The 26,728-nt window shown below is 27.5% G+C and overlaps 1 protein-coding gene across 2 annotated transcripts in view; it reads right to left on the bottom strand.

Annotated features, from left to right (window-relative positions):
* Positions 1-18: 18 nt before the first annotated feature.
* Positions 19-26,728, bottom strand: part of LOC129972494 (microsomal triglyceride transfer protein large subunit-like) — a 57,836-nt gene continuing 31,126 nt past the window's right edge. For both annotated transcript variants that reach the window (XM_056086639.1, XM_056086638.1), the window contains 15 exons: positions 24,999-25,144; positions 22,807-22,895; positions 22,649-22,722; positions 20,806-20,963; positions 19,394-19,559; positions 19,025-19,138; positions 18,581-18,790; positions 16,625-16,839; positions 14,194-14,291; positions 10,243-10,364; positions 8,648-8,839; positions 4,589-4,743; positions 2,734-2,904; positions 1,471-1,632; positions 19-614 (listed from right to left, as the gene is read on the bottom strand). In XM_056086639.1, coding sequence (XP_055942614.1) covers positions 611-614; positions 1,471-1,632; positions 2,734-2,904; positions 4,589-4,743; positions 8,648-8,839; positions 10,243-10,364; positions 14,194-14,291; positions 16,625-16,839; positions 18,581-18,790; positions 19,025-19,138; positions 19,394-19,559; positions 20,806-20,963; positions 22,649-22,722; positions 22,807-22,895; positions 24,999-25,144 — 2,076 coding nt within the window. In that variant the 3' untranslated portion in view covers positions 19-610. The remainder of the gene's footprint in view (positions 615-1,470; positions 1,633-2,733; positions 2,905-4,588; positions 4,744-8,647; positions 8,840-10,242; positions 10,365-14,193; positions 14,292-16,624; positions 16,840-18,580; positions 18,791-19,024; positions 19,139-19,393; positions 19,560-20,805; positions 20,964-22,648; positions 22,723-22,806; positions 22,896-24,998; positions 25,145-26,728) is intronic.

Below are 26,728 nucleotides of genomic sequence, written 5' to 3' on the forward strand. Positions count from 1 at the left end.
ACTGCAAAAGCATGGAAATATTATTTACTTCATTTATTGTATTGACATAAATCAATAAAGCCATTTTATTTCACAGTTTTGTGGTTATTTGAGTCTTTGGTCTTGCAACAAAAGACAGTCTGAATGCACATATTGACAATAGAAACCATGAATCCTTCTTTACATACAGGTTTTGACAAAATAAATTAACATTCATGGATGAAAAATGAATCATTATAAGTTAAACAGACAATCATATTTGTTAAAAAAATAAATAAACATCACAAAGCTCATATCTACAAAGCAGCTAATGATTAGAAAAAAAGTTGCTTCTGTAGTCAAATCAGTCAATACATGTAATCTTTGGCACAATATTATATTGTTGCTACTATGTTAACTTTTTTTTTTAATTGCTAAGGAATTAAATGCACTAATTTCTTACAAAACCAGAGTTAACATATCCATTTTAATTGAAAAAACATTCTTTTGTGCGCAACTATAGAATGTACATTTTTGAAAGTTTAATTATTTTATACAAAAAATACAGTTATAGTTCATCCTGTAGTCACAGATAAATTTGGTCTGCTGCAAATCAGTTAATCGAAAGGTTTAGCTATAAAATCTCTTTTTGTTACCTAAAATTAAGAAAGAAAAATGAACATGTTAAAGAATATTTATCAATCATTTGAAAAAATCTAGCTCCACAAATTAACTAATATATTATATAATAATTTTACATTCTAATTTTAAAGATTCCACTCGCTTGTGTAGTTATGTTTAAAGAAATCATTCAGAGTAATAAAAACTTCATTCCTTATAATTGTGCCATTTTTTTACAATGATTTTCCAGAAATAACCTTGGTAATGGCTCTGAAATATATTTCAGTTATGGATTTAAACTTTAATGCTGCATTGCATCCTGAATCTAACTGGAGAAAATCATTTGAAATTGTTCAGAAAAGATAATCATAATATTATCCAAGTTGTAGAAAAATGTTTCGTTATGGCAAAACTGCATTCTTTAGAATTTTATAATTAACATGCAAATTATTGTTTTTATATCCAAAGAATTTTCAACCATAACTGGATTTTTTTTTAAAAATCTGAACATTCTTAACAATGTCTATTTTGAAATGTAAAATAAAGTTCTGTGATAAAAATCGCCTATTATTATTTTTTTTGAAGTGAAATATTATTTACCATTATTTTTAAAGTATAATTAACAACTGAACTGAATTTACCTTTTGGTTGTTTATTTTATTATGAACAAATAGATATAAATCATGTATATTATAATATATTAATGAAACTCTTAAAAAAAATAGGCATATGTAAAACATCCAAGCCAATAAGCTGCAAGTCGGCACTTTTGAAATATCTTATAAATTAAATATACTATCGCAGTGCTTTCTTAATTTTCTTTTCATTTTAAGTTATTTTTATGAAACGTTTTACAATATTAATACTGGTATTTGAATGAACATTGCTTACCAGAATGATTTGTGTTTCTTTGGTTGCAACATTGCTCTACAGGAATCTGAATTACTCTTGACTAAATTAAAGGATTTTCCAGGGAAATACATAGTTCTTCTCTTTAAAGTTTTAATCAAAAGTTTGCTTCCTGGTATTGTTTCAGTTTTTCGAACATTGTGTCTGAAAAGTAAAGAAAAAGTTTCATTAATAAACTTTATGAATGGATTTTTATTGGATAGAAATTTTTTTTTTTAAATCGGCAGATTTCGGGCTAGCAATGTTATGTATTATTAAACATCTAAATAAATAAAATATTTACAGTTTATATTATTTTTACCAATTTGAAATGCAATATTTATCCAATAAGGACAGTGCTAATATATGATGCATTAAACAAAATGCTAATGAAGTGTTGAAAGATCATTTTAAGACCTCTGAAAAAAAATAACTTATGAAATGAGATATCAGATGACACATAGCTTTTGCCAATCTAGTGCAGGAAAGGCAACCAGTCATCATGCTTGGGGCTAAAAGCTCAAAATGCTGAAAATTTTTTTGGTAAAATATTTGAGTGAGCTGGGAAGCTTTTCATCTTGTTCTTAGGTAGACATTTCAAATAGGATATCTTCGATTTCTTCCTAATATACATATACACTTTAAACCTTGTGATTTCACCATATTTTATATACAGAGGAAAGCTTTGTGAATTCAATTTTAACTAGAAACAAATGAAGGTTTTAGTTTGAAAATGTACTAAAAATTTTGTGGCTGATTAATATAATAGTAATATAAGTGTATAAAAAAATATTATTTATTGTAGGATAAAATAAATCTTTTCTAGATTTTTTTAAAATTGAATACATCTTTTAACTCTGCACTTGAGAGGTGACCCATGGTCAAGACAGTGCATCATTTTTATGTTTTATTTATTTTTTTTTCGATTTTGATAGTTAAAATACCTATAGAATGGTAAAAAGATGTAAATTAATTTTTCAGGGAAATTCAACTTGAAACAATTATATATATATTTATTTTTCAGAATAATAAACAAGCTCTTGTATTAAGTGAATAATTGTCCATCAAATTACTTTTCCGAGTGCAAAGGGTTAATTATCATGAAACTCAAAATAAATAATAATAATAATAAAAAAAAATAAGAAGAAGCTTAAAAAATATAGGTAAAAATAGGTTCAATTTTTTATTTTTGTTCTCTGCAAAGTAAAAAGTTGCATATTATTTCCATAGAGAAAATATTTAAATCATGTATTGATTGTAAATTACCTGAAGGAATAAGATGGTTGTTCCATTTGCAAACAAATTGCCATAGGCTTTTGAGCAAAGTCAAGGTCAACGACCATATCCAGCACAGAATTTCCGCCCATAGCAAAATCAACATGACTTTCAACAAATGATGTATCTACACGACAAAATCCATTTACCAGTAAGGCACCCCTAAAAAAAGGTCAAATATAAAATTAAAACAAATATTAATATTTAAAGAATGGAAATTGGTTTCTAATTAAAATTACTCTTTAAAGCTAAATACTAATTGCCAAATTATTTGCAAATTTTAAAAAACTCACCAATTTTTATAGATTTTGATTTAATAAATGTTAATTGATGCTCTTGGTTACGTCTGTTGATCTTACATTATAAAAACTCAAATATATATTTTCGTCTCCTTAATCTTTTAAGTAATTAAAGGTACAACTGCACTAATCTTGTTAAATGTTCACTTCTCTCTCTTTTAATTCATATGCTTGTTACTTTTGGTTTTTGTTTGATTTGCATGCATGGCACAAGGGCAAGATAAATTTGGATTTTCGTTACTGTCTGCCTTCCTTTTTACCATATCTGGCTTTAAAAACCAAATTTATTTTCTAGGGTTTTAATAATCAACACAACATCATTGCATTCATGAATCTTTTTTTTTTATTTTATTTTTTTAAACTTATGATATTTATGAATCACAAGCCACCATATAAGCATATGTGACCGGTCATATAGCAACTGATAATAATAATTGATATTTTTTTAAAAAAAGTTATTGTATTCGATCGATTATACAAGAGCATGTAAATAGTAATTTCAGTGCAAATTTCAAATAGATTCTTTCCATTCAGAAATATATGTATATACATTTAAAACTTCAACTGTAAAATTTGATTTAGCTATGATTTAGAAATTAATTGATTGATTTAAAAAACTATCACTAATGTGTCTGATAAAAATGTTTTGTAATCTATATAGAAGTTGATCTACATATATATATATTTAAATTTTGCAGTAGTAAACATTTAAGTTTAAAATAATGGTCTTTGAAGTAAACTACATAGGTAACTGTAAAACACAGCAATGTGGCTAAAAGAAATATGCTACTTGATCAGATGAATTTAATTATGGACAAGTATTTGTTTATGTGTCCCATTCAGTTTTGTTAATTGAGGATATACAGAATCGAAATTCTTGCTGCCATAAATTTCAAAAGAATAACAATTATTTTCTACAAAAAAACTGCATTTAGGCCATATAAATTATTAAGTTTGAATTTATCTGCATTAATAGAAAAAAGTTGAGGTAATCTAACAATTTGCACTTTCTATATTTTTGTACAGTTTTAGAAACAAGCATATTTGAAAGTAAATTAAAATATTTATTTTAATAAATATGATTTAATAAATAATGATTAAATATTTATGACATATATACGATAGACATAAGTTATTTCTAATCACATAAAGTTGCACAAATGTTTATCAAGATCCTAAAAATCTTTGTCATATTTTGCATAAATCAAAATAAATTTAGAAAAAAAAAATTCCTTCCTTAATAGTAATTTTAAACAATGGCTTAGTTTTAAAGTTTGAAATCACAAAAGGAAAATGATTCTGTTTTTTAATTCACTATTAATTAGACTATTCAAATTTATTAAGAGCTCTATAGCCATATTTCTCACAAGAACTAATTTTTTTTAGATACAATGCATATAATTTTTGGCTAACTATGTATAATAGGGAAAATGTGCAATAGTTTGTCAGTTACCTAAAAGTATGGCTCTATGGTATATTTGGATGCTTTTATAACTCATTTATTGGAAAATTATAAAAATAGAAAGTTTAGAAATACCATAACATACTTATTTTTCACAACTGCATGAGCATTCTTGTTCCACATGGATACTTCCACACTTCCTGATACATCAGTTGACAAAGCACCTTTCAGATTCAAGTCTACATTTATGCCATTCTGTAGAACAACTGAATGGGTTTGATCAATGATCAGGAAATTTCCCTAAATAAATAAACAATAATAATAATTGAAAATGTAAAAATAAAAGAAAAAAAAAGCACTAAAATAAATAAATTTACTTATTATCTGTGTATATGAATGAAATAAAATTAATGATGGATTAATATATTTCAGTAAATGAAATTGAGTAATTAAATGAATATCAATACTGCCATAGAATGAATTAAAACGCTGTTAGAACATGATCGCACACTAAGTTACTTTTTATTTTCTCTAAATGAGAAAATACTGAAATCGTCAAAAAATTCGATCTCGAGATTTTGATGAATCTTTACATTTTAACTTCCCTTCACAGCTCGAAAAACAGTTTTTTTTTTTTTTTTTTTTTTTTTGGAAATGTATCTAAATGCGAATACAATTCAAAAATGTTTTGAGCTAATTGGATGAAATTCCGTGTGAGATCTTTATATCAAACCTGGAGATTTTTATCAAGTTCTGAATAAAATCCATTCCCGGGAAATCTGCTTTCCGAATACAAGTGAATATAATAAAAATGTTGAAAGCTATGCAAATAAATTAAATAATTTAACACACAGATTTAGCACCTAAACTATATATCAGTATGATTCAAAATGTATTTTTAATTATCTTTATTGTATTACGAAGTACAATATTTTCATGTACAGGATTTTGAAATTAGAAGTATGATCACACGTCATCTTAGATTGCTATATCCTCTCCATAATTTTATGCGTGGGGGAAGAAAATAATTCCTTTATTTGAAAATACGTGAGAAAATTTCGTGGAGAATATTCCTGCTGTTTACTAGTATTATTTGTTATATTAACTTGCTTGGTTTTCTATCTGCAGTGTGATACCATCTCATGAAAAGCACCACAACAGTTTTTCAGTTTATTTTTCAATGCATTTAGTCTATCCTTTATGGAAATGATTATAAAATAAGCACAAAACATACTTCATTTAAAATAATCACAGAAATAACTCTGAATCATTTTGACATTTGGAAAATTTCTTTCTTCTTTCTGTCTCCACATGCACGTGGAATGACAAATCAACAACGTGGCGAAACAGAAGATTAAATTTATATTTTTACTTTCAAATTTTTTTTAGTTAGTTTAACTATATTAACGTCCCTTTTTAAAGCAACACTTGAGATATTTCAGGAAAAACCTCATTATGTTGAACCTGGTCAGATGACGATGGTATCAATTTGAAGAGTTGACATCCACCCTCTACAAATCTCCGCACCACAGTAGTGGGAGGATCTTTGACCTCGACGAATAAATTCAGGAAGATTCACTCAAATTTGGTTAAAAAGGGTCTCTAATCTCGGACCCTCTAGTCTATGACGTGATCTCACTACCAGGCCACCGCGGTCTTGTCAGAATCATAGATTTGTATCAAATTAGAAATAGATTTATCAAAGTTGACAATCTATTGATTTATCAATTCATGGATATCTGAATACTTTTAACACAAAAATAGTATGAATTAGATAAAGGCAACTTTGTCACGGTCAATGGCGGGTTTAGAAATTTTGTGGCCATTGTGGGCACATTCAAAGGTCATTCTTTTAACAAAATGATCAATTTATACTAACATTACATTACATTTCTAACATGCCAAATATTTATTTTAATTTTATTAATTTTAAGGACATTCATAAGTTTTATTTATTTATTATGATCCCAAACTGCCCGGTATCTCTACTTGTACATAATATTATTGAAGCAGATGTTACTTTTATAAATATTCTAATAAATAAGAGGACTTTGTTGTTGTTACTTATGGCATTTGCCATATACCAACCCGCTGATGAAGTCAGGGATTTTAAGCCGAGTCAGTAGCTTCTGAGGGTAAAGACCTCTGAGCACCCGAGGACAGAAGTCTGACTTGTAGTTCAAACGAAGATGGCACACACTCGCTTGCACAACCCCTTTTTACAGGGAGGCTCTTTCACACACTTCACAGATAGAATACAGCGTAAAGAACAACCATGCCCGAACCAGGATTCGAACTCGGGACGCCCAGATTATGGGGAAGACGTGCTACCCCTAGGTCAAGACGCCGACATAAGAGAACGTAATAAAATGTAGGAACCTAACAAATTATACTTGATAAAATATTAGATTATCCTAATGTTTTTCCTTTTATATAATTTGTATTTTTTTACCATCTTAGGAAAATAACGTTCTTTAACCTACCTGTTTTAAATAGGCAATTGCTTAGTCTACTTAATTAAAAATCCGGCATATGTCACAACAGGAATAATTTCAGGCCTAACATTATATAAGGAGTAAAAATTATAAAAATAATCATTATATATGGCATATGTCACAACAGGAATAATTTCAGGCCTAACATTATATAAGGAGTAAAAATTATAAAAATAATCATTATAAACCAAAGGGGTTTCCCTCCTTGTATTTTCAATACATTTAAACAACAAAGTATCCTCTTTTCTGCACTTCTAACTCTCTCTGTCTTTACTGAACGTATAGTGAAGATGCGACACTGTAGAGAGACAACCAATCCTCTAAGTTCATGTCAATCCCTAACTTTCGCGTGCTGCATGGAACGTTTTGTACTTCGTAATAAGACGAGGGAAGCTGAAAATGCACATTGGGTGCCTTACTTTTCACCGATTGGATCCAAAATTTGACATAGATTCATAACTTTGCCCATACGATCATACACTAAATTTCATTTATCAAGCGTTTTAGTGTTATCGTATTCAAACATATTACCGATATATGATTCTTCTACACATTCGCGAAAATGTAGGAAAATAAATGGTCACCCTTCGACGGATTTGGTGTAAAATTTTATTCACATATATGATTATCAAGATAAATATGTATTCCAAATTTCATCCGTATACATCACTGCATTTTCGAATTCTTACGTTTCAACGCATACATGTACCAACGGATACAGACTTTCCTTCGGCGGGTTTCGTGTATATTTTGATAGATTTGAAATTTGGTCTTTACATACCAAATTTCATTATTCTAGCTCAATTTTTTTTTTTTGAATTAACGCTTTTATTGACAGACATAATTTCAAAATGGAGGGTTTTTTTTTATTTATTTATTTTGATTTAGGGAATTCTGAAACGTGGATAGCGTAAAAATCTCGAGTTCGAATTTTTTGATAATTCTTCAATTACTTTTTACAAAATACTTTCTTTCAGGACTGTCTAATTTACGAACTTGAAATAAATTTCATGCAACGAAAGAAATAGTATTTTATAGCATTTTGCAATTTATTATATTTCAAAAATTGGCGTAATAAGGACTTTTCAACCCAGTAACAAAATTTTGATACAGATCAAACAAATTACTTAAAAAAAATGTGTAAGATTGTGATCTTGGAAAGCAAATTCGGTGATGATATTTTATTTTATTAAATAAATAAATGCAATCAATATAATTTTACAGTCACATCTAAGTCTGCAACATTTGAGAAAACCATCTTCAGTCAGTTTGTTATAATTATCCTACTTATATTTGTAAAACAAAGAATCTGATATCTGACGTTTGAAATAAATTGAGAATCTTTTTTTTTTTTGGAAATAAATAATATACTTTCGATTAAACTATGTGTTTATCATTATGTATTTGCAAACGAATTGAGATACAAAACAACCACACTTGCACTGAATATGAAATGCCTGCAAAAATCCATACATATCCGGGGAAAAAACAAAAACAAAATAATAAGGATGCATTTTTATTTTGCAAAGTTGGTCAGTGGTGTAGGGTTGTTAAAAACGTGGGACCTTGTGTATTTGCCTCGTCCGGCACTTCTTGGGATTGGCACTACTCCCTTTTTGCATACTTCGTGTATGAGAATGCTTATATTTTGTTCCTCTCGCGATAATGAAAACAAGTTAAATACAGATAGAAAAAATTATACTAATTACCTGGACTGCAGGCGTTGGATTGTTTCCAGCTCCAGACCAAATAAGGCTCATAAGTTCTCCGGTGCCAGTGAAAAATATATATGGTCTTAAATGGACACCCAAAACTGACAACTGCATACCAGCTGAATGCTCTTGAGGATTTTCTTTTAACTCTTCATCAGTCAAACCGAAGCCTTCGACAAACAGAGACATCTGGAATGGACATTTTTGGATCAAATAAGAGATTAAAACACATGTGGAGATATTCATCTTCTCATACATAATATATTTGCAAGATTTTTGCAAGATTTTTCTGAAGGAATTTAACATAAATTCTATTCTAACACTTATTAAATAAAACTATCATTTAATGGACACATACCAGATTTCCTTTGGTGAGCATAGAAAACATTAAAAAGTATAAATTAATAAAGTTAATATATAACTAAACATAACAATAATAATTAATCTATAATTAAGTTTTTTCTTCCCTGGTTCCTTGAATTGTTAAAAAATCATTTGTAATTCGAATTTAGTTGATTCAAAATCAAAATGACAAATTTCAAAAAGGAAATGTTTTTAGTTATTAAATTGTCTGTACTTTATACAGAAAAATAATTTTTGTCATCTTTATAAGCAAAGACATTTTTTCCGCAAGAAATTAAAAAAAAAAATATACACTCTATTGAAAATGCCTAATTATGTCTTCAGCATTTATATTTATTGGAACTTGGTAGAATTAATATTTTTAAATATAAATGAATATTATTTTAAACATAAGTAATATTTATTAAGGATTTTACTGCTGTACAAAGTATTCAAACAAGAACGCCATTAAAAACTACTCAGTTAAAAGAATGAATACATTAATTAAGAATGAATTGCACTATTTATTTTAAAGTTCTTTTTTGTACAATTGTTGTATTCATAAAATAATGTACTTACTTATTAAAATTATTAATAATAAAATTTTTATTTAATATTGTTTATTTATAAGTTAAATATTATTTATTAAAACTGTCAAATATTAAAAAAACTTTTTTCTTCACTTTTAGTATACAAATTGCCATTTTCTTTAATACTATTTATTTTTATACTCACTTTTTCTTAATTCGAATTTTTGGATAAATCAAATTGTTATCATGATTTCATTATCTTTGAATTAACAAAGTTCACTCATAAAAGAGTTTCAACCTAATCTTCAATATATACTACACATAAGAGTGTAATATAATTAATTTTCTTACATCTTACCATCATCATCTAATTGACATCTCACTTTTATTAAATCAATTTCTTACAAAAAGTTTTTAGAAAAGAAATCATATTTCCCTTCTAAATTATGCTTTGGATTAGGAATACTAAATTAAGAATAAAGAGTCCTAAATTAAATAACGATGCATCTTCATTTTTAATATGTAAAAGAAATACTTATTTCGAAATTAAAAATTTAGAAATGCATATATGTTTATAGCATACATAACGTTTTTTAAAATAGAAATAATCATTTTAATATAAAGCTAAATAAATTAAAATTAAAAGAACTTTAAAAATGCCAGCAATCTTTATTTTAATACAGCATTAAATTTATATATAAAAAAACTGAATTCACGTACCGACATTAAATGGGTATTTTCACCATTTCCTAACAAATTTAAGTCAAAACTTGTTCTTTTAAGCATGCCTGTCTGTCGCATCTCCACATTTATTCCATACGTAATATTCGCATCATGTGTGGCTAAAGATATTTAAATATTATGCATTCATCAACGAAAGTAAAGCACATTAAAAACATTCAATTCACTAAAATAAAAATAAGAACAGTATAGTTCATACATGGTAGCAAATGACAATACAATTTTATATTCCCCTCTTCAATGTTTTCCTGCAATTTGGAAGACTTTTTAGCCGCCTCTTCAGAATAATGAAAATAGTAGTTAATGCAAATGGTTTCCAGTGGTTTACACTGTTATTCAACCAGTCCCTTGAAAATTGTAAAAACGAAATAATATTTTATAGGCTTTCATATATACATTTTAAAGAAAATTAAAGATAAGCTCTATGAGAATACATCCAGTAAAAACAAAGCAATAGACCAAGAGAGCTTTACATTATTTTTTTTTAATAATTTTTACAAGTGTTTTAAATAGTAATTACACACGCAAGAGCAGGCAAGGAGAATTTTCAACTGTGTTTTGAAAATAATTAATAAAATGAAAGAAGTAAATCCCCAGGAAATCTAACCATTGATCTGATTTCGTCAATTCTTATTGCATATGAAAGCTCCTGACTCAAACTATTTCTCAATCCCCCTCCTCTCCCATTTTTGGGAGAAATCTTAAAAACACTACTGCATTGTACATTTTCTTTCGGGAGAAAAAACCCCTCCATGATCAAGTATTAAGGCTCCAGCCATGGCACCGATTTCACTACATTTTATTTTTCCGAGATCGTGGGAATTAGATAAGCCATCAGTGATAGCCCGCCTCCCTCCATTCTTCATTTTCGAGAGATATACTTGCTGTAGTTTACAGTCTCAAGGAGTGTACTATGCATACGCCACTTTGTTTACATACTCAATCAATCAGAATGCACCATGTTCATTGTGCAAGTATAAATAAATATAATTCTTTCATTTGTGTGATACGATTTAGTTCATCAAAGTTGGTTGATATTATAAGTTTAATACTATAAATACCCGTTGAAGGGGCTTGTTTTTATTTTATGACGGACAGTTTCAAAATCCTGATTCCTAAAATCCTGCTTCAATTAGGTTTTTGAAACTATATCTGAGTTATTTTCCAATGGATCAAGTGTTTTTTGGGCTATGTTTATGGGCTCGATGAGGACGGTACCAGGAGGCGGCATCACTTCTCCCAACTTTCACACCATATCAGATGGAGTATATATGACAGACGGACTGAGTGTATTCCAGGGTCGCGTACAGACCAGGATCGGTAACGCTTTGGTGTCGATCGAAACTTGAATTGTCCATCGAACTAAATCTGATTAGAAGGTATGTGTATAACCTAACCATTTTATTAATGTTAGTCTTTTCTAAAATACAGAATACCAAAAAACATTTTTATCGCATGGTTTGATAGAAAAGAATCATTAGGTTATCATTCTGGGATAAAGTGGGAAAACATGTGAGAGTAAAATTGTCAGCTTATATAGGTACTTTTTTGCTATGCTATTTTTTAAGAATAAGACGTTTATAATTTACAAACTTATTTATAAAGACACTATTTCCTGATAACCAACGGCAATATTCACACTTTGACTTACTCATATATTTCCATAACATGATGCATTTTGTGAACTTAGTTATATAGTGCTGAGAAACAATTCATCAGTCAGAATCGTAGTGACCAGGGATGATCAGGGACGAAATAATTATATTATGCCCTGGGCGACCTTTAACTTCACCACACCACTGACTTTAGATCTCTTTGCTATGATAGATGGCTCCAAAATTTAATACAAATTCGGTAAAACCAATTAAATTAATTAAAAAAATACTTACATTTTGATAAGTACAAAAACGTATATTAATCGCCATATAGTGATCTAGTATACATTTTAGATCTCTTTGCTTCATACAAATTTTGCTTTGATACAAATTCAATACAAATTGTTAAATCAAATTCGGCAAATACATAAATTTTGCTAGTCCCTAAAAGTTTGAGTTATTAATAATGCTGCATTTGGTTTTAGTATTTCATTTTGCTGGGAATGATATCAACTAAGGACAATGAGTCTACCAAGCAGTTCAGAATCAGCCGTTGGGTGGATATTTCAGCGTTCACTTCGGTGGGATGGAGAAAATATAGAAATCGAAGGTTCTAGTTGTATCTTTTAAAAATTTTTTTTACCTGCCTTATACAATTAGTATCCAGAAACTGCGTTTTCAATTTTTGCAACGAAAGCACCGTGTTCCTGATTTCGCACATGCATGTCCACTAGCATGTCATTCAAACGTTACAAAAAAAAAAAAAAAAAAATTAGGTATTCTACTACATGCGAGTTATGTTCTGTCATCCGCTTTCTTATGTTAAAACAGTAAATGATTTGAAATTACCAGATTTATTTGTGAAGTTTAGGATGAAACGTAATGAGTGATTCTATGATAACGAAGAACGTAAAAATATTAACATTGAGGAAATGATGCAGTGGTATCTGATTGATGATTTGCTTACAGCAGATGAAGAAACAATAAAGGAGAACTGATGATTCACTATTTCAACATTGTAAATGCATTTTTTTCAGATTTTCCTTTTTCTTTTTAATCATCGTAGAGAAAAATCTATGACAAGATTATACAAAAGCTAGTGATAAACAAAACTAGTGCTCCAACAATGAAGGGAATTGACTTAAGCATTGTACTTCATAATGTAATAAGAATGTTTTTGTAATAATTGTTTCTTTTTTTTAATTGCTTCATAAAACTAATTTTCTGAGTACTTATATATATATATATATATATATATATATATATATATATATATATATATATATATATATATATACGCTGTAATGTATCATATTGTAAAATCTAATTTACATTCTAATTAATTTCCAATTTTTTTATCTTAATTTAGTCCATATTAACTTAATTCTAAAATGTTCTCTTATTTACTGAATCAATTCCCATTTTTCCATTTAAGTAATTTTTCACGCGCTCTGTAAAATTGCTGAATTTAGCAGGTTCTCACGCTCCGAGTGAAGGAATAAAAATCCTTACTTCTTTCAACATTTTTTAAAAAATATCTCAATTTTCCTCCTAAGACTACACATATCAATGAAATCCCAATCAGAATCTCATAGTAAAAATCGCTGAAGGAAAAGTTTAGGTCTCTTTTGCTCTCTTCTGCTCTTGTGTCGCAATGTAAACGGACGTACATTTATCATCGCTTCTTCTTTGTTCATAGCATGTCCCCCGTTGTGAAATAAAGCGAGATTTTTCTATTCGGCCACGTTATTTCTAAAATATGTTTTTACACACACACACACACACTGTAAAAATTTGATTTCTGACGAAGCATCCTTCAATGTATTTGAAATTATATAATTTTTTATTTGTCCCTCCCTAGACTCGGCACCCTTCTGGTAATGTTGCTTAAAGCGACCATGTGCTTACCTATCACTTAAAATCCAATTATTGCCTGCTCTAAAAGCAGATAACTATAGAGTGAAAATAAGTAGCCTTTATAAGTTTTTTAATTCTAATTTTTAAAAAAAATATGTTAGGGAATTACTTTTTCAATTCTTATTATTAAACAATTTTTCCCCCCATTTCTTTAAACAAGAAATTTAAAAAAAAAATGCTTTCATGTATTACCTTCTATTAGTATTAATATATTCAGATGGTGAACTCAGATGCACTGAACATTTTCAGTTTTAAATAAAAACATAAATTACATAAAAATTTGAAAATAAACTAAATCCCGGTTAACAACGCATTCACCAATAATTATACAGTTAAAAACATTTGTAACACTACCTCACTGAAAATTACAAAGTATACTGTAGTTTATATCTCATTGTAATGGATGCCAAAAAATTACCTTGCAATTCATTAATTACACTTGAAGAAGATCCATTATGAGCCAAATTGTAATAATTGCCAAAAGTAGAATTTTTCAGTAAATCCATCACACAAGATCTAAAAAATAAATAAATAAAATAGAAACATATAAATGACCAATATTTCACTCTATTTAAAAGTGACTAGCACAAAATTTTTATTATTTTAAAACATATTAGCAGGTATTTCTATAAATATAATTCTCTATAAAAATTCATTGAATGTGATGAAATATATTTGACAATTAACACTCTTCTCATATTCTTACGTTTCTCCTTTATCAGAATTTTCAACTTTAGAACATAATTATATATGTTCTGAAGTTGAGAATGTTCTAAAGTTTCAAGAATTTTATTTATTTACATGTGAATAAATGCTACTATATGAATTTTATTTCAATGCATATGAATGAATTTTATTTTATTTATCAGCTTGTGAATGAATACTAATATGAAATTTTTATTTACTTATGTAAAAATGGGCCTCATTTCCTTACTTACGAATGTTTTTTATTTACATACTAATCTTATTATATATTATTACATTTCTATTTTAAGCCCTCCAAATTTCACAAACAAAAAACTTTTTCCGAAATAATAATAATAATAATATAATAATAATAATAATAATAATAATAATAATATATATATATATATATATATATATATATATATATATATATATATATATATATATATATATATATATATATATATATATATGTAATGAATTTCAAATCCTGTCGACTAAATAATATGTCACATATTTTTGTTTGAAGCAGAGTGCAGGTTGAAGACGTAGACGGTAATGTTGTTTAATTTCGTTTTATTATCTCTCGGGAGGCAAACATGATTATTTACAAGGCGCAGCGCGGCACAAAAGCAGAAGGCAAAAAGGGACGAACAAATGTTCACTAGTCTTATATAACATAAGATTTCTGGCCAGGCGCCAATACACGTGGTAACCTTTGACACCTTTTCAAGGGCAACGAAAAGTATCATTCTCATTTGATATGTAGTAATAATGGCGCATTAGTTTTACAAAGGGATTAATTAAACCGAAAGTGGAATTTGATCACGAATTAAGAGAATATTTTAGAATAAAATTACTATGGGCTAAATTAAGATAAAATCTTGAAAATTAATTAAATTGAAATTAGAATTTAAATATCATTGCATATATATAGATACATTTTGCATATTAGTTTCAGAAACATTTAGCGATAACATTTTTCATATATATTATGCCATGTAAATTCGCATAAGCTTCGATAATCAGAAGACATGTAGAATTTTTTTAAAAAAAAAAAGCCATGTTTTAATTCTATATTAAACATTAATAGCAAAGCAGCATACATTATCCCACATCATTAGTAAGAGACCATTATTCATTTAAATCAACTCATGGCTGGTAAGAGCAAGTTAATGATACAGCTTATCTTTTTGCACTTATAAATCCATTGAAAGGCCTTATTATATGGCTTACTTTTCTGGAAACCATTAACCACTATCAGAATACGGAAATTGTAAACGTTTTGAAATAAAATATTGGGATCGCAAATGCTCCATGGCATGGTGTGATGTTGTTAACGATTTAAAAATTAACCCTACATTTGAACCATTCAAAAATAGTGGGCAATTTTTTTCTAAACAAATTAAATTCTCAACGAAATTTTCTAAGACCCCTCAGTTTAGAATCTTGCTGCCAAAAGCATGCTCGTGCAATTATTTCATTTTAGCTGCTCTTTCAATCATTATCCAAAAATTCATAGGAGGCAGTGGACTTTTAACTGCCCTGCAAATTTGAATCATTATGTAAATTATCTTAAATTATATCTTAATATTCCCAAAACATATATTGTGCGTGTCGGGATTATTTGCATGACACCATTTATTTTCAACTCAATGAACATTTATTTTTTGACATTGCGGTTCTATTCATTTTTTATAAACCATAGCAATTTTCTCTTTATTTTTGCACTCATTGACCAGTTAGAAAGATTTAAGATTAGTATCTGATTTCTCGCCACGCATGCCAAACCTTGTTAACCGTCAAAATATTCTCCAAAAGATCTGCATAGTGTTCACAAGCAATGGTAACAAATGGTTTTTACGACTGTTATAAAAATTGCTCAAATTACCACATTTTGCGAGCAATTTTGAAGATCAGGCAATATTTTAAAGCCAAACAGTGCACCCCCAGGGATTCTATTATATTTCTTTTTATGAGAAAATGTGTCTCACAGCAAAAATTAAACTTCTTATGTTCTTTTTCCTTTGTAAAAATAAACATATTTAAACCGTAATTATTTTTGATTTGGAGGCGCTAGATTCTGATTGAATCAGTGAAACTCCGAAAAATTCTACCCCATTATCTATTGTTAAGAATTCAACAAAATATTAGCATTTTACCTAACTGCAGCGCTCTCTTGCATTGAAGTATACAATTTCTTGACAACCAATGTAACGATTTCTGATTGATCATCGTTAGGTAACGATGCAATTATTTCTCCAATGGTTTCTGCAGTTGGGCTACTTTTCATCAAAAGTTCTGCGGCAAGTACTCGGGCTGCAGATTCTTGATGAGGCCAAAATTGGTTATATACCCTAAACAGCACTTGATTTATCTATTTCAATAAAAAGAACAGGAATTAGGCAATAAATATTACATGCTACAATGCAAAATATTTCATTACAAATACAATTATTTATCTTAATTTTTGAACTATTAAGTACATATTACTTTGAAGCTAAAATACTAGAAATTTTCGTTCCTTATATGTTATCAGACTTTTTAAAATTTGTTTTTTACAGACAAATTTATTACTTGAACAGTGACAGCTTTTATCTTCTCATATATGGTTTACCATAACAATCAATTAATAAATTGAAAGCATTTCTCTCTACATTTAGATCAATCTTTAGAATATTTATTAGAATTTAGATCAATCTTTTAATCTCTCTACATTTGGATCAATCTTTTAGAATAAGTTTTTATATAAGTTCAGCTATTCCAACCAGGAGACAGCAAACTACAAAATGTGAACCACAAATGTCTTTTTATTATGTAGACTAGATTCCAATTCAGTACAGTACTAACTTGAGTTAATAAATAAGAACTCAAACCGATAAGATAAAGAAAACTATAAAGGCAAAATAATTTTGAATATCTTCATTAGAAAAGTAGAGTTTTCTAATTAAAAACATTTTGTCCAAATACAATAGTTGTAATTTAATACATATAAAAATAATTAACAAATAACATAGAAAATCAATGCATTCTAATGATAATTTACTTCTTGCATAAGCATAAGTTCAATTAAGTGAACCAAGAGGTGTAAATGGCTTGCATCTGTCTTGGGGCGGGGGTCAAATTATTTCTACACTCATTAAGTAAAAATAAACAAATATAAAGAGGAAGAGTAAAAGAAAAAAAATTCTAATCCCCAATTGTTATTTAGTCAAACTATGCTAATTGCTATATTTGTACAGCAAACCAGCAGAATTAAACTTATATCATTTAAAGTAATATATAGTCAATCAGAATGGCAAATTAGATTTATGCCAAAAACGCCAAATCTTAGTATGATCATTAAATAATTGATATTTATTCCATTAATTTACATTTCCTTTTTTATGCTTTATAATAGCTAAATGGAATTAAAGTTTTTCAAATTGTGGCATTTTTCAAATATATATATAGTATTTAAAAAAGAAAATATTTTGATGTATATCATAAATATTAAAACAGAAATATGGATAAAACACAGTCATTGATATTAATTATTTACTAAAATTATTCTTTCCAATTTAATTTAAATTTCTAATCCAATAAAATTTCCAAAATCTAAAAATTTAAAGCATTCTTTTATTTTAATGAATGGGAATTTTATGTTAAAAATTTCCAATGAAAATTAGATTTAAATTCACAAATATGAAATAGGAGTGTTCTTTTAAAATTTTATCCCTTCATATTTGTTGACACAAACCCGAGTTATCCAGCTTACATTTTAATTTTCCCATCTCAACGTAAAAATCTGATGTACCTTCAAAAAATTTGAATGCAATACACATACTTACATGAACATTTTAATAACATGCCTAGATTTTTCAATAATTTCAAGAAAGACAGATAAGAAATTTGATAACTTCATTTAAAATATAATCTATAAAGTTTACATTTTCATAATACCCTAAACTTATATTTATTATAAGGCAAAATACAAAATAAATACTGAATTTACTATCTATCTCAAGTCTAGAAATTCCAGCTCTAAAATAGTAAAAAAAAAAAAAAAAATATTGAAGATAAATATAGAACACAATCTCCCCTGTATATTAAAGTGAAATGCATCTAAAGATACTTACCTCTTGAGTGAAGTGTTGCTCCCCAATATCTTTCATAGCTTCTAAAGCCATTAATCCTAGAATTCCGCCTTTCTTAACAAACTCAACAAGTAGAGGTAAATTTTGAGGTAATGCAATATTTCTTAAGGCTAAAAGGTGATTAATAATGCAAGCAGCATCTTGGCATCCTTGAAGTCCTCTTACAAGAATTTGATTAACATTTTGTACAATCTAAAAAAGGCCCACAAAATATTTATTAAAAATGTTATTTCCTAAAAATGTTTTTAAGATATTATTTTTAAATATTTTATAAAATTATCATATTCCTTATTTTAAAATTAATTTTGCAATATTTTTAAAAACATTATTTAGAGTACAAAATAGAAATTTAAACAAATTTAATTAAAAACATATATTCTCAGAAGAGATTCTTACAATATTCAGATAAATAAAATAATAACATACCAATGCGTTGACATTAGTAGCATTACTTGTACAGTATGTTCGTACTAAAGATGACAATGTGATCATAAGAGAAGCTTTTAATTTCACATTTTTAAAGTTCTTATTCAACAGTTTCTGAAAAAGAAAGTTATAATTAATCAATTTTAATAAGTTTTAACATAATTGCTTAGTTCAAAAAATATGAATGAAATAAAAGAAAATGGCTAACAAAAACATTCTTTGGGTATTAAGATACAAAATGAAAAATAAATCATATTTTAATTAAATGCAAAGTTTAGCTTTACATGACTACAGATATTGGTATACTGTAAGTTAAATATACAAAAAAAAAGTAAGAATATTCGTGAACATAAACAATCACATATGTACCATTGTTTTTGCTATTGTAGTCTCACTTGGATTGGGAGTTGTTGCAAGACATAACAGAAATCGTTCAGCTATTCCAATATCTTTGCTTTCAAAATCAATCAGCTCAAAAGCTACATCCAAAGCATCATTAGACTGAGCAGCAGCCAGTACATCCAATATTTGGGTTCTATCAATGACATTTTTAACAATAAAATGGAATGAGATAACAGAATAATAAATTTGGCTTTTAAAAACTAATACTACTTTTTATGAAAATATTTTATTGGTAGTTATGAGGCAAATTAATTACAGTATAGTTTAATAAACTATAAATTATTTGTTTTATTAATAGTAGTAAGTAAGTAAGGGAAAATATAACAATTCTTATGATGTTTTAATTTTTTCTTCTTTTTAAAACATAACATGAAAAATATTATAATCTAAGAAAATAAACTCATCACCTTCTCTTTCTGCAAAAATTTTCATTAAGGATAATCCAAAGTGAATATTTAAATATTCGTTAAATTAACTGCAATTTTGGTTCCATGTAAGTCACTATCATCATAAATAAATACACTATTATTTACACAGAGGACAATCGTGGAGTCTACAAACATAAGTTACATACAAAAATTGATCTAACTTAGTAAAGTGAGAAAAAAAAAAAAGGTAATTGTTTTAAAACAATTCCAAATTGAACTTAGGTATTCATTAATAGGGAAGATGACTTCCCAGTGCTCACATACTGTGATTCCTCCCTATCTATTTTTTATATTTTTGATTATTATTACCTCAAAGATTACATTAGATCCACATAACTTCAGTTACTCTCTTGACATTGTATGGTAAATTCCTGCAGAAGTTACTTTCTCCATTTTTAAATTCCTAATTAAATATGATTCTTCTTTAATTACATTTAGTTTTTAATTATAGTTATTTACTTATTTTATTTTATTCTTTAATTTAATTGCACTTTAGCTATATTTTCTGACTAACTGATCTTTATTACTTGGTCATTTTATCATATCTTTTACTTTTTTTTTAACATCTTGGCAAATTGTATTTGAGACAAGTGCAATTTTCATTAAATATATATAAAGATTTTTGCTTCAGTAAAGAATAAAAAAATCAAATCACACAATCTTTAATTATATTTATCCATAATTTTCTGAATAAATTTTCTTCCAAATAGCACATTTCTATGAAATTTAAGAAAAGCTGCCTATCAGTAAAATTTTAGAATAATATGAATAAATAACCATCTTAACTGTTAAAATATTCATTACAACCTATTTCATCAATAAGAAATTCACAGCAAAGAAACTGAAAATCTTATTTATCAACTCAGTAATTAAATTTTTAAATTTAATTCACAACCATTATGAAAAGTTATGCAATAAAATAATTCGTGAGAAGGGAAGAATTGTTATTACAAGATAGGCCCATTTGAATCTTTGAACATCATTAGGATCTCTTTCTTTGATGCCCTTCGGACGCTCTCAAGAAATTTCAAGAATCCACCAGCTGATTTTAATTCACCCAAATAATCTGGAAGCAGATTGGATCCAAACTCCGTAGTCAGTTGACTTACCTAGAAAACAACAAATATACATACATAAATAAAATTCACAGAAAAATTGCAGAAAAAGATAAAAATAATTGCAGAAGATAATTGATAAAGATAATAATATTTCTGCTAATTAAACCAAAATTGCAGCTGAATACACTCATGGCTCAAAAAACACTTTAAATTTATTTTGATTCTAAGCAAAATTTTTGGAAGAAATAATAAATAAAAACTAGAACAAATACAGATTTTTAAAAAATTTTTTTTTACATAACCTCCATTTTGCTATGTCAAATAGTTAAAAATGATTAAAGGTGCATGTGAAGCAAGAGAACAAAAAAATGCTTACAAAAACCCATCTTTTTTTTCTTTCTAAATGGCAAGTATTTGCAATGTATTTTAATTATATAAGACAATAAGTCTATTTTGAAGATTAACTGGTTCTTCAAGAATATTGGTTGTGATCATTTTCAATTAAATAAATTCTTAAAAAAATTAAATAATCAATCAATTAAACAAATTAAAAGAAAAAATTGAACATGATTCTCTCAACAAAAGTATTTTTAAACATCAAATTGTGACAGCAATTAAAGCCATGTTATTTTAATAGTTTTAAACCTCTTCAGTTTATTATGCACATGAACAACCCTAATGGAGTTGAATTCCACGACTTTCTAATTTCATTTAAAACTAAACTATCTGGGTAATTTATCTTCAAACTAAACATATCTTCTATGGTAAAAAATTCAACTTTCCACATATAAATTCCCATCTCAAAAAATTATAAATAAAATCATTTCTTTCTTGCTTTTAATAATGTAAGACAATCACCAATTAACTCTTTGATGAAAGAATGCAAATGGGTTTAGTTTCACTGTAACAATGAAATTTACTGTCGAAAATTATACAAAAAGAATAATTTAAAAAATATGTTGAAATTCAAGGGTGGAAAAAAAAATGGCTTGATGGTACAACTGGTATTATTATAAAGAATTTTTTGACATAAATCTTAAAATGATGTAAAAATTATTTTTTTAAAAAGTTTTACTATTTTTATTATTTAAAAAAATATATTTTAAAGTTTTCATAAAAAGGATAAAAAAATAAAAGTTTAAAAAGTTTAATAATAAATTAATTTTAAATTAAAAAAAACTGTAATTAAAATTATAATTAAATAAAAATTGCTCTAAGGCATACATTCTTATTTTTGAAAGTTAATTTGTGCTTAATTTGATAGGTCTAGATCAAATGGTTTGGTTTATAGAGTGTTGGAACAGAGGCACATTTAATTTTTTAGAAATATTAACAAAGTAATTCAGCATGATTGTCCTTATTACAAACAGTTATGACTTTTACTGGTAGGTAGACAAAATTGCTATCATGTAAAGCACTGACACAGAGAATGCTTCCCATTATAGTGAAATGGACTTCTGCTCGAACAGTGCCTATATGGGAAATAATAATTTCATAAAGGAAAACAATTGCTAAACAATCAAAACTTTTAAGTTTCTTTCAAAATTGTTCTTCTTCTTATTATAGTTTACAAAGAATTTGTGACCATTTGTAAACTGGCATTTTGAATTACATATCATTTGATAATGATAAAATTTTCATAATTTTTTTTCTTTCTGAATCCAGTAAATTTTTTCTTATTAAAAAAGTTGACTCAAATTTAGGAGAAAGCAAAACTGCTTAGAAATTATACTAACAGGCATGCAGTTAGGACAGAAATCACCATTCAAAGAAGCTTCCAGGGTTTCTCCTTTCAATTTGGATCCCATTTCTGAAATAAATTTTTTTCAAATGGGTCAATATTTTCAAAAATTATTAAAAATTATTGATGAAAAAAAAAACAAAAAACCTTTACCTTCAGCTATGAAGTTTAACACAACACCAACATTTTTACCCTTCAGTATTGCATGTTTGCCATAGTGTTCAACAAAATTCAGATGAATTCTGCAATTACATAACATTTTTTTTATAAATTTCCAATTATGTAAAAATTTTAATATATTTAAATCAAATTTTTAAAGAATTCTTTTTATTTTAAATTTATTGAGATGCAACCTCTTAGTTAAACAATCTCCTAGTTAAGTTATAACCTCTTAATTATAAACATACATAAAAACAAAATTAAAAAAAAAAACTTTCCTGTAAAAAATTAACAAATTTTACAGTATACATAATACAATTTTATAATAAACATGTACTGATTGGGGGGGAAAAGGTTTAATGTGCTGTAAGTAACATGTACTCATTGGGGGAGAAAAAAGTTTAATGTGCTGTAAGTAATGTAATGAAAGGACCAAAAGAAAGGATATTAAGTATTAAATAAATGAAATAACAAGGATTAAAGATATTTGAATCTATTTGTTGCTACACAAGACACATAGAGAATACAAAGATAGCAATGTTTGTATATAAGGTGTCCGACCTTAGAGTAGTCTAATAGCTAATTTATAAATTATTACACATAAACATATAGTTCCACTTGGAAAAATGCTTTAAAGGGCAGAAGAATTATGTTTTATGTTGTTTGAGTCAATAAAATATTTCTTTACAAAATTACGAAATCTAACATTTTTTACAGTCTGGATGTCCATCAATCATATTTAGTAAAGTATTCTTGACACTAATATATTTTAAACAATAACAAAAAATATCTTTCATTCTTATTCGACTAAAACTATCAATATATGAAATTCCGAAAATCACTATTTTAGATATTTTTCAAACCTCAATTCGCGGCCTTGAGAAAACTCTCAAGGAATCGTATAATAATATAAAGCATATATCAAATAATATAAAGCTGTGTTACTTTTCCCTTCTTTAAAATAAATTTTTTAAACAATCCCCTAGTTAAGTTAATATTAATTTGATTAATTTCAGTTATAAAACAATGAGAATCTTTTTTATCATATGTTTCAGAGTGTCGACATTTTTTAATTTTTTATTTTACAAAATATGAATAATAAGTTCGAGAGAACATATAAAAAGTCACAATTCATGGATTCTTCAGAAATATCTTACGATATTAAACGATCAATTCTTGTATATATATAAAAATTTATTTCGTGTATCTCAGGCTCTAACAATATGGATCAAATTTTATAATTTGATAAGGTTCTGCTTTTTAAATTTATCAGTATAGATGTCTTTCCTGGCAAAAATGCAATTTTACACATTTTTTTTATAACTAACTATTAGAGCCTTTTTCTATCTGCCCTCATGCTAACAATGTCATATATCGCCATCTTGTAAATTTTTGTGGTACTTCCATTGTGCGAGGACCCGATTTCACCATGGTAAAACCTAATGCAAGTTCAAAAATACAAGTAATGATAGATAAACTGTAAAATGAATACTGTAATATAGCAGATTGTTTCAAATAACATGTTAGAGTGAGTGTGTTCATGAATTTTTTTTATTTAAATAACCAGTTCATATGTTGAAAAATATTCATATATAATCAGTATATGATTTGTATCTTAATTTTTTCTCTGAAAAAAACTCAAAGATTTTACCAAAAAAAAATGCCAAGCAGAACTTAGTTTTTCAAGTAATATTTATTGACTGACTGATACACACGCACGCACGCACACACACACACACACACACACACACACACACACACACACACACACACACACACACACACACACAGACACTTTCTACCAACAAGGACAACAGTTTTTCAACTGGAACCATATGTCTCTCTCTAATGGTTTATAAATAATTTAAAAAAAACAAGTAATAAGTTAAACTCAAAAATAAATAATAAGTTTACAAAACTGAAAAATAAATATCTCCATTAGTTTATCTCATAAAAGCCATTTTTATTAGAAATAAGTAACAATAAAAATGAAAAGAACTTTTGCTAACTTTGATGAAAGAAAACAGATCCCTATTAGCACAAAATGATGCTGCAATTTCTTCAAGATATTTTATGGTATTCAAAATATCTAACAATACAGTGGCAATATCACACCGTATCTTGTGCTAATAGGGATACAGCAATTTTCACTAATTGTTTTCAATAAAAAGTGAATAATTCATTACTTTGATTTAACGTAAACTGCTGCTTGTTTCCATAGATTCAAAGTCATGCGCACTTCTTCTCTACCCTTTATAGATTGGATAACACTCTCTTGAGGATTTAACTCTATAATCATATCCGAGGAAGCAGTTAAAGTAGGCCTCAGGAGCTATTAAAAGAAACATATATAATCAGATCAAAATAATGTATATAATGTAATTAGTAGGACAGAAACAAAAACGTAGAATTTTATTATCGAATCATTAAGACTTATATCAAATATACAGAATGTTACAAAATTCTATGAATAAACTAAGAGGAGGAATACAGAACATCGTTAGGAATTGTAATAATGCAACCAAGAATCGGAAATGTTACCTCCAAATGATAAAGAGACATAAGATCTAATACAGGGCGCCGTGTAAAGCGGTTTATTAGCAAAATAAGAAAAGGGAAAAAGAATAGTTACAGGAATCACAGGAACACTTCAAAATTTCGCCTATTGGCATTAATGCATAGAATACTGGATATTTTCAAAAATATCTGATATTTCGTGAACAGTAGTAACAGCGAGGACTATTCATGCCACCAAGAACATACCAAAATGTATTTAAATGTCGGTTTTTAAGACAAAAGTAAAAATCACCAGGATCTAAGTCAGGTAATCAGAGTGGAGAACATGAGGCGGGAAAACCACATGTGTCCAAAAATACACGTGTAGCATTTGCGTAATGTAAAGGAGCCGCATCGTTATTACGAACTATCCTGCATTAGCACCGTGAAGGCATCATGTTCAAACAGATTCTGATGTTTATCAGCAAACATTTGGTAATTAGATATTTCTCCTGATAAAATCGTATAATAGCACATTTATTTTTGCTTTCTAGGATATACACAACGTGAACATTGCCAACTCAGAATTCATAGACTAATTCATAGTAATTCACTAATTCAATCGATGCCTATAATGAGAAATCTAAACATGCTGCTTTTGAGAGATCGTGTACAGCATAACCTGTTTGATTCTGACCTTTTCCCTACATGTTTATGATTTCTATCAATGTCATCAGTGTCCTTTCCAAGTGTACTCTGTATATTATCAGATAAATAAAACAAAATAAAGGCATAAGATTCTATAATAAGTCACTAATTTTAAGAATTGAGCAATAATGGTAAATAACTTGATTAACATACAAAACAGAAAAATAAAACCGTGTTTTAAAATTGGGATTTTGATAATAAAATAAAACAGCAAAATCAAATCTTATTACGACACCCAAAATTATGTATAAAAATTATGAGCAATTTTTCTATGTACAAACTTTAGGAGTACTTAAATGAAACACATCAATCATTTATTGAATTTAATGTCTTTTAAATTTTTCAGCACACCAATATCATAAAAATGCCTCAATAAATTTATGAAATTCATTATCATTTAAAGAAAGCAGGAAAATGAGGTAAATATTTTGATCTTATATAGTTTCAAAATGGAATTTACTGATACAGTTTTTTGGTGTGACATATGTTAATACCAGTATAGGAAAATAAGAGCTTGTGCAATTCAGAAGTTTGAGTGAAATCAGAGTTTGGATTATTAGAATATAATTATTTTTATAAAGTATATAAATTAAAATTATTGCATGTATATATTTGTATCATTAAGAATGAGAAGACCAAAAGACAATTGTCGGGATCTGGGTGTATATCAAGCAGATACCGATGCCCTAGCATTAGTTTTAAAGCAAAAGTG

The sequence above is a fragment of the Argiope bruennichi genome, chromosome 6, assembly GCF_947563725.1.
Source record: "Argiope bruennichi chromosome 6, qqArgBrue1.1, whole genome shotgun sequence".
Lineage (NCBI taxonomy): Eukaryota > Metazoa > Arthropoda > Arachnida > Araneae > Araneidae > Argiope > Argiope bruennichi.